The sequence below is a fragment of the Halichoeres trimaculatus genome, unplaced genomic scaffold, assembly GCF_033239565.1.
Source record: "Halichoeres trimaculatus isolate MK-OKI-2021-1 unplaced genomic scaffold, fHalTri1.1 fHalTri1_scaffold_23, whole genome shotgun sequence".
Taxonomy (NCBI): domain Eukaryota; kingdom Metazoa; phylum Chordata; class Actinopteri; order Labriformes; family Labridae; genus Halichoeres; species Halichoeres trimaculatus.
Window position 1 is genome coordinate 22602432 of NW_027437201.1, and position 9572 is coordinate 22612003.

The 9572-nt window shown below is 36.1% G+C and overlaps 1 protein-coding gene across 1 annotated transcript in view; it reads right to left on the reverse strand.

Annotated features, from left to right (window-relative positions):
• Positions 1-7022, reverse strand: part of LOC141785033 (integrin beta-3-like) — a 33640-nt gene extending 26618 nt beyond the window's left edge. Inside the window, exons 1-7 of the mRNA XM_074663106.1 lie at positions 6930-7022; positions 6129-6214; positions 4098-4293; positions 3768-4020; positions 1032-1194; positions 791-952; positions 600-695 (exon numbers count right to left, since the gene is read on the reverse strand). Coding sequence (XP_074519207.1) covers positions 600-695; positions 791-952; positions 1032-1194; positions 3768-4020; positions 4098-4293; positions 6129-6214; positions 6930-6987 — 1014 coding nt within the window. The 5' untranslated portion in view covers positions 6988-7022. The remainder of the gene's footprint in view (positions 1-599; positions 696-790; positions 953-1031; positions 1195-3767; positions 4021-4097; positions 4294-6128; positions 6215-6929) is intronic.
• Between the last annotated feature and the right edge of the window lie 2550 nt (positions 7023-9572).

Consider the following 9572-nt stretch of genomic DNA (forward strand, 5'->3'; position numbering starts at 1 on the left):
GTTTCACCCTTAAACCGTTGTTGTGTAAACGGCCTCCTAGGTATTATCTTATTTAGGACTTATGATAAATGAAAATATGTTTTTTTTCTATGTTTACCATTTAAAACTAGTATTTTACTACAATCATTATGAACGTATGGTCTTAAATTTAATTTTAACAACATGCTGTGACATCAGTTTGAGATGATTTATGTGCTATAAGTGTAAAGGTTTTTTTTATAATATCTTTGTAAGGAGAGAATTAGCAAAAAAAAGGCCATTTTGTGGTAACTTAAAATCATTGTTTTGCATTTGTTTCTCAAAATTTCTTGTACCAATCCTCTGCTGTTTCACGGCTGACAGAGATTTTTATTTCAGCATCCTGGAAAACTCAGAGTCAGCCTTCTCCTGACGTCTGTCTGCTCAGTATTTTTGTGCATCAATTGTTTAATGAATGATTATTTTCCTTTTAGAGAGCAGTTAGTTTTCATTGTGCTCCAGTTTTGGAAAAAGTGAGTTTGTATCCTGCTGATTCTGAACAACATAAAAAGGTGATTCAGTTTCCAGAGCAGGATCCAGGAACCTCAAAGTAAAACGTGGTCTGTGTGGACTCGGCTGACCTGGTAGAGAGGAACCACGGGGTTGGTGACGGCGAAGATGAGGTTGATGTTGTTCTCGGACATCTTCTCTGTGATCAGAGCCAGGGACGGGTAATCCTGCGGAGACAGGAGGCGTGGTTAGAGACTGGACTTCCTCTCCTGTCTGCATCAAACACACACACTCAGCACACACACTCCCAGCACACACTAACCATGGTGGTGGACATGTCGTACATGTTGTCTGAGTTCAGGTGGCACTTCCCGTCATGTGGCTGCACGATCCCAGAGAGACGTCCGTCCAGAGCCACGTGAGTCTTAGCATCAGAGGTGAAGATCAGAAGGTGGGACGCTCCGGGACGCCAACCGATCTGCTCCTGAGTCACATTAAACAAATCAGAATCAGCGTCTTAATCGTCTTTGATCGATCTGTGTCGATCAGGAATCCATACGCACGTTGCAGACCGCGGCCTGGATGATGGCGTCAAAGCCTCCCTCTGGAGCGTCTCGGTTCCTGGACACCATCTGCTTCTTCACCTCCTCCGTGAAGCGGCTCACCTCCTCCGTCAGAGTCAGGACGTGTTTGTAGCCAAACTGGGGCAGGCAGGTGGTGTTGATGCTGTCAGTCAGACACAGATCATGATGTGAGAGATGCTAGAGATGTTACTTTTTTTATTTACAACACGTGTGACAGTGGAGGTCGAAACCAGCGCATGCTAATCAGCAACAGTTCCCCGTTGTGTCTGCCTGCGCCCAGATCTCTGAGCAACGTCAGTCTGCAAAAAACTGAAATCTTATCGAGTGTTTTTCTCTTATTTTCAGTAGAAATAGACTTTTTAGTAGAGATAGATCGATTTTTGACCGGGCCGATATTTAGTATTTTGAAGCATATCAGCATTTGCGTTTTTTTAACCCTGTGGCCGATAAGAAATTAAACTTTAGACTGTGTTTTAAGACATTTTTTGGAAAACTTGATTTACTGTAAAAAACTTTAGGGAGCTATTTGTTTTTTTAAGTTTTTATTTTACTTTATAGTCTAGCTGCTGAGCCTGGGAGCTGTTTAATGAACTTAAAGGCTTTAAACACAGTTAAGTGTTGGAGTTTTGACGCCAGTATTTTCACTTTTACTCCAAATTAATATCGGTTATCAGCTTCCTTCACTCCTCATAATTGGTATCGGTATCGGCCCTGAAAAAACCTTATCAGTCCATCTCCACTTTTTAGACTGTCAAGTAATTTGAAAACAAAAATGAGGTCTGAATTGTTTGTTACAAGTAAATAAAAATCTGCCAATGGAGTTAGAAAAATATTGCTCAAAAACTAGCTTGATATTGATTGATGTCTTAATATAAGAAACTTTTTTCTTCCAAACAATTCAGACCCTATTTGTCTTTAAATAACTTGAAATAAGACATTTTTCTGGACTGCTCAGGTGAATGTGGCTCATATAAAGTCTAAAAAGACATTTTCTACTAAAGATAAGACAAAAACACTTCATAAGATTTTTGTTTTTTGCAGTGCTCTAAGCAACTTATCAAGTGTTTTGTCTTATTTTCAGTAAAAAATGTCTTTTTAGACTCAATCTGAGCCACATTCACCTGACCAGTCCAGAAAAGTGTCTGATTTCAAGTGATTTAAAGACAAAAATGAGGTCTGAATTGCTGTAACAAGTAAAAAAAATCTGCCAATGGCGCCAACAAGAAAAATGTCCTCAGAAATTAGCTTAATTTTTCTCTTGTTCCATTGCCAGAATTTTCTAAAATGTTCGAACTCAGACTGATCAGCTCACTGCAAAAAACTTAAATCTAATCAACTATTTTTGTCTTATTTAAAAGAAAAAAAATATTTTTACACAAAAAAAGCAAAATACAAAATTTTTATTTTTCGTACAGGGGGTACATTTTTATTTTTTTAAATATTTTTCACATTTTTCCAATTTTGAACATTTAGGGAATTTTTTTTTTTTTTTAAATCCACAATTTTTTGAAACTTTTCTAAAATTTTGAAATTTCTACTTTTTTTAACCCTGCACATTTTTTAAATTTAATTTTTTTTTTTAGATTTTTGCTGACTGATTAAAAACAAAACTAAGACAACACATGTAGAATTTAATAAAATCAAAAAAACTTCTTATTTAGAAAAATATTCACTTGATTTAAACTATGTATGGTATTTTATTCACTATATAGTCTTTATTAAAGTAAAAGTTGCAGAACCCTGCTTTAAAAATTTATCAGAGCCACATTCTCCTGAGCAGTCCAGAAAAAATGTCTTATTTCAAGTTATTTAAAGACAAAAAGTAAAAAAAAAATCTGTCAATGGAACAAGAGAAATTTGCTCAAAAATTAGCTTGGAACTAGATTAATGTCTTAGACCTCATTTTGTCTTTGAATAACGTGAAATAAGACATTCGTCTGGACTGCTCAGGTGAATGTGGCTCATATTAGGTCTAAAAAGACATTTTCTACTGAAGATAAGACAAAAACACTTGATAAGATTTCAGTTTTTTGCAGTGTGATTCTTTAACCTTTTGCTTGTTAAAATCCTCCATTAAACTGTGTCTTTGTTTTTGCTCGAACTGTGTTTGTTGGCGCAAAACCCAAGGTCAGAGAGTCACCAGAAGTAGCAAACTTCATCATCCTCAAAGAAACATGATTATGTGAGTTAAATATCCTGAGAATTCATCCAACAGTTTAAGAAACTTTCGGAAACTTTTCAAAGATAGCGGGTTTCTCCTCTGGGGACGATGAACGTCTGAATTATGGAAATTCTGAAGAATTCGTCTCCCTTTCCCTCCACTCCCCTGCTCCCCTCGCCCTGAACTCTCCTCCTCTCTTATCTTTTCTCCAAACAGCCCTGGAGGCCGGACCTCAGCGAGCTGCGAGTTAGCAGGAAAATAAATGACTTTAAACAACCAAAGCGGCGCACAGAGGAGCCTGTGGGTGGAGTGATGCTGGTTTGCGTTGTGATACCTCTGGGTGGATTACCTGGAGCTGATTCAGAGCAGCTGACCCAGCACTTTGTAAGCCTTTAACAAGTGCTGTGACTCTGAGACGGCACGACTTTTCCCCGTCTTACACTGTGTTTAAAGCCGTCCACACAATCATGACATCACCTGGATAACGAGACGGCTTCCCACAATCAGACATGAGCAAACACCACCGAGGAGGTGTTTGTTAAAGAGCATCTCACCTGTAGCAGGGGTTCTTCACAGCCTCCTTCGGGGAGATGTACATGTAAGGCGACAGCGGCTTGTCCACGAAGGCGCCAAAGCCCATACGCAGGTTGCTGGTGGTGCGGTTCATGGCCTCAGCGAGACCTTTACCCAGAGTCCTCAGGCGGAAGAGGTCGTCGTTCATGGAGTAGGAGAGATCCATGAGGTAGTAGAGATCCACCGGGTAGTCCTCCACCTGTCGGACTTTCACCGTGAAGCGCTTTGCATCATCTGACGGAAAACAGGAAGTGATGTTACCTCAGTAAGGCATGACCAGCCCCTCCATCCCTGTGGATTAATAACCCCACCTGGTCTGAGAGTGATGCTGAGCCTCTGCGGTTTGATCTGGGTGACGTCCTGCGTGGCCCCCGCCGCCTTGTTGCTGAGTGGACGATCCTCCAGCACCTGCAGTCTGCTGTTCGGGGACTCCAGGGCTGACGGGGCACAACCCGCCGCCACCAGGTTACTCCTCAGGTCACAGCGTGAAGCGCTTTGTCCAAAATCCTGAGAGGAGAGCTCATTTATTTAAAACAGGATCTGATTCAAGCTACACGCACAGGATCTGCACTTTAACGGTTAAAATGTAATCAGAGCGTCTGTATTTACACAACGACCATCTGTGATAAAGCTGTGTGAGGAGTGAGGCCATGATGGATTCATTTACAGGCAGGAAGTTCTGCCTCTGACCAAAAAACACCCTGAAATACAATATCTACAACAAATCCTTCACATGCACTGCAAAAACTGAAACCTTATCAAGTGTTTTTGTCTCATTTTAAGTAAAAAAATCGTCTTTTTCTCCTCGATGTACACCACATTCAGCTGATCAGTCCAGAAAATGTCTTGTTTTGAGTTATTTAAAGCCTAAAATGAGGTCTAAAGAAACTTTTCTCTTGTTCCATTGGCAGATTTTTTTTTAAATTTTGTCTTTAAATAACTTAAAACGAGACATTTTCTAGACTGGTCAGGTGAATGTGTCTCAGATTAATTTTAAAGCTCACTTGGATTTAAGTTATTCCTCAACCACAAAATCAATTTTATCTTCCCAATTAAGATTATACAGTGAATAAAATACCATACATAGTTTAAATCAAGTGAATATTTTTCTAAATGAGAAGTTTTTCGAATCTATTAAATTATGCATTTGATGTCTTAGTTTTTTATTTCTAATTTATTAAGCAAAAATCTAAAACATTTTTTGAAATTTGAAAAATGTTTAAAGTTTAAAAAAAAAATCCAAAATTTTCACAAAATTTGGAAAATTTAAAAAAAAATCCAAAAATCCCAGAATGTTTGAAATTTGAAAAATTCAAAAATGTACCCACTAAAAGAAAAAAAATCGGTATTTTATTAAATTGTACAAGTGATGTCTTCATTTTTTTTATCTTAAATTTATTTAGTAAAAATCTAAAAAAGAATTGAAATTTTAAAAATGTTTAAAGTTAAAAAATAAAAATAAAATTATTTTAAAAAAATAAAAATAAAAATTCTCCAAAATTTTTAATTTTTTTTGGAAATTTAAATAAAAATAAATAATTCCCAGAATGTTTGAAATTTGAAAAATTAGAAAATATTCAAAAAATTCATAAATTTACCCCCTGTAAGAAAAAGAAAAATTCTGTATTTTACTAAAATTGTACAAGCGATGTCTTACTTTTTTATTTATTTAGCAAAAAATCTAAAAAAAAATGTTCACAGTTTAAAAAAAGCAGTCAATTGTAAAAAAAAATAAATAAATAAAAATTCTCCAAAATTTTCAAAAAATTTTGGAAATTGAATCAAAAATCTAAAATTCCCAAAATGTTTGAAATTTGAAAAATTCTAAATATTAAAAAAAATCAAAAATTTACCCCCTGTAAGAAAAATAAAAATTCCGTATTAACACAAATTTTTTAAAGCTACAAGGAGCCACTTCAAAGGAGTCAAAGAGCCACAGGTTGAAGACCTTTTACTGAAAATGAGACAAAAACACTTGATAAGATTTCAGTTTTTTGCAAATCAAGTCCAACACAAGCTCCTGGTTTAGCCATCATGAGAAAATGTCACACTCCAGTGAACGTCTGTGTACGCCCAGGATGACTCTAACACTATTAAATCATCACACGTTAGTGAGATCCAGGAAACATGACAACACCCTCATAAAGTCACACAAGTTTGCTCACTGTGTACAAACAGAAAAAAAAGGTTCAGACACTCTGAAAAATGTGTTTCCACCTGAACTCATTCACTCAAACCGTCCGTGTGTGTGAAATCTTCTGAGCCAGATTACGCGTCTGACGAGGAGCTCGGTACCACCCAAACACCGGCCCTGAAAGAAGTGAAGCAGAAAAGAAACCCACCTCCTGGAAACACCAGGCGCAGCTGGGGTGAACTGCCAGACACTGCTTACATGTGCTGGCTCCTCTGGAGGTGCAGACGTTGGAACCTGCAACCAAGACAGGGAGTTACTCCTACAAAATAAGAGTCTTTCTCTACTCACTGTGTTAGGAAAACATGTGAATTATGCATAAAAAGAGCAGAACAATCAAGTGTTTTTGTCTCATTTTCATTAGAAAATGTATTTTTAGACTTAATCTGAGCCATATTCACCTGACAAGTCCAGAAAAATAAATTCAGATGTAAGCTTTGTCTGGTGCAACATGTTTGAAAATAATGGCCAGAATATAAAAAGTTTTGACCCATGACTCCTTGTGGAGGCTTTTTTATCAGTTCACAACATGTCTTCATGTCTCATATGACTGTTTTCTAATGAAAAATGGTCAATGTGCCATGATATTTTTGTTTTTAATACAGTCTTTAATTTTATTTTAATTTTAATCCTGAAATTCACCCACTGATCTCAGCAGACACTCTGAGATTAAGAAAATGTGTCTTTTTTTTCTAAAATTATGCTATTATTGAATCAAAAAAGTTCAAAGAGACACAAAAAAACTCTTTATCTATCCTCCAACTGCCCTAGATTTTCATATTTGTTAATGCAAGAGAAACATCTGGGTTCAAAGTCAGCAAACATGCAGACACCATACAAGAAGAAGCAGTTTAAGTAAGTTTCAGTAAAACCATGGATGAAATATTATCACAGTTTTCTGCTACATGTGCAAAACATGAAAATGTGAAAAGGTGTAATAAGGTTTTATTACCGTAAATCACAGTAAATCCAGTGAATAAGAGAGTCCAGAGGATCCTTGTGGCACCCATCCTGGTGGACGGAGCCTGCAGCGAGCTCTGCTCCAGAAGCTACAACCAGGAAAGAACCAGAAAAAAGTTTGTTCTGCAAAAGACACAACTCCAAATAGAGTCAAACGTCTCCACACCGCCCCGCACTTCACTTCTACAGCTCTCATTAGCATACTCTGACATGGAGGGGGCGGGAGGAGGGAGCTGTGGGGATTCAGAGGAAGGAGCTTTTATTTTGGAGGAGGGCAGCAGCTGAAACATTATTCACAGATACAAGTGGTTACTCTGTACACGCTGGAGTCAGTTTTAAAGTGTAGTTTGTGTTTGATGTGCAGGTTTGTTTATGTAGCATAATATAGAAAAATAATGATTCTGACCTTTCACAATAAGACGGATCAGATCTCAGGAGGGAATGAAAGAAATAAACAAAGAAAGAAGAAAAAGCAGCTTAAGCCTGTTTACTGTTTCTGATGTAAAGGATTTAAAGTGACGAGCAAAGAAATGTGTTGTAAAATATACACCAAGTTCATGGAGTCCACAAAAGACGCACAGTTATGGTTGTCATTATTGTATCGTAACACTGCCCACTAGTGGACAAAAGGTAACTGCTTTGCCACTACACAGCTGTACCTGTCCGCACCTCTCCACTTCCAAAAAACTCATCAAAACCCACTTTTTAGAAATGCTTATGTTTGATTGCCTCTGAATGTGCTTTGTTGTTTTTTCCCTTTTTCTTGTCTTGCTTCTTTCAAATTCCTGTTTGTTTTCTGTGTTGTTTTTAATATACTTTTTTATTAACCTGTGTAAAGTGTCTGAGCATCTAGTTAAGCGCTCTATAAATAAAATGTATTATTATTATTATTATTATGACTGTTATAATAATAATAATAATAATAATAATAATAATAATAATAATAATAATAATAATTATTATTATTATTATTATTATTATTATAATTATCTATCTATTTATGTATTATTATTATTATTATTATTATTATTATATGTCTGGAAGTCCTGTGTTCCAGATATTCAGTGCAATTAGATGTGCAAAATTTGAAAAATAACATGAAAAAAAGTTGCAAAAAAGTACAAAAATATAACTAAAAAAAATGCAAAAAATTTGCAAAAAAAAAAAAAAATGCAACAACAAAAAAAGTAAGAAAAAACGCTACTGAAACCACTGTCAAGAATTATTTAGGAAGTTGCTTCAATTAAATGTCGTCTTTGGCTAATTTTTTTTTTTTACATTGCCAGTTGATTTAATTCTTTCACTTTCAATTAAATATTGAAGGGTAATTTTTATTTTATTTTATTTTTTGTTGTTGACATGTAGCTTTTTTGCTTCTTTCTGTTACAATACTCATCCATCTGACCCATTGTGACGTGTATGAGTCTAATGACTGAATCATTTAAGGAACTTTTTCTTTCTTTCTTTGGCAATTTTACACCAAATAGAAGAAAATAATTATATTTATACCAAAAGTTAGTAAGAAAAGGGAAAGGGAGGAAGAAAAAAATAAAACTTAAACAAAAAGGAAAAAGAACAAAACAATTATATTTGAAGTTATTTAACAAAGGTTAAAATCAGAGCTTGGCAACAATGGACACATCAGTATGACATGGTACAGGTAAACAAATTTCTTATCTATATAGGCTCTGGGGAGAGGGGTAATCGAAAATTTGTTCCTGATAAAGTTTTGAAAGCTTCACCAATCTCTCACACCTCAGTTTGCAGCATTTGTAACTTTTTCTGTTTTTTTGATTCATTTTTATCCAATCAAAAGAGCGGGATGACAGAGAGATCTGTTTGTAGGTTTAAAGATAAGAAACTCAAATAATAAATAAATAAATAAATAAAAATCCACTGGTGGATGTCCTCTGTAGTACCCTGTCCTTCCACTAGGTGTCGTTTTCCTACAACATGTGGCCTGATCAGGCTTTGAAAGCAGACAAATGACCTTTGTGCATATGTGGCTCACACAGCTCTTCTGTTTGTCTCTTCTCAGTTTATCTGCCTTAAACTTTTTCTGTTTATTAAAAAATGATGCTACTTATAAAAAAACATGAAAATTTAAGAAGGATCGCCAATATGCTTCAAAATACCTTTTAACTGATAAAAACAATGTTAGTTGTTGAGTTTTCTTTTGATTGTTGTTTTTTCCAGTGATGCAACCAAGATGAACAAACATCACCAACACAAGCTGAAGGTGATTTTTCAAGAAGTGACAGACACTCACTCGTCTGTGAGATTAACTCCCACAGCTCTGTGACTCAGACCTTGAGTGTCTGATGTTTTCATGAACTCAGGGCCAGTGATAATAAAGTTTTAAAGCTTCAGTTTGAAAGCAGCTTTGTCTTTTGAACGTGCATTTTATTAAAACAGAAGAATAAGGAGCAGAACCCACAACAAACGTTTACTAACAGTCGAATGAAAAGCACCGTGAGTTACTTCAGCTTCAGAATAAGACGACAGTGAAGACGTTTGATGAAAGAGGAGCAGCTGGAGCTCTGTTTCTCTCTTTTCCTCCTGCCGTCTCTGCATCCCTCTGGGTTGATTCTCCTCTTTGTTCCTCCTCTTGACATTTCTCCTCCTCTTGACGCTC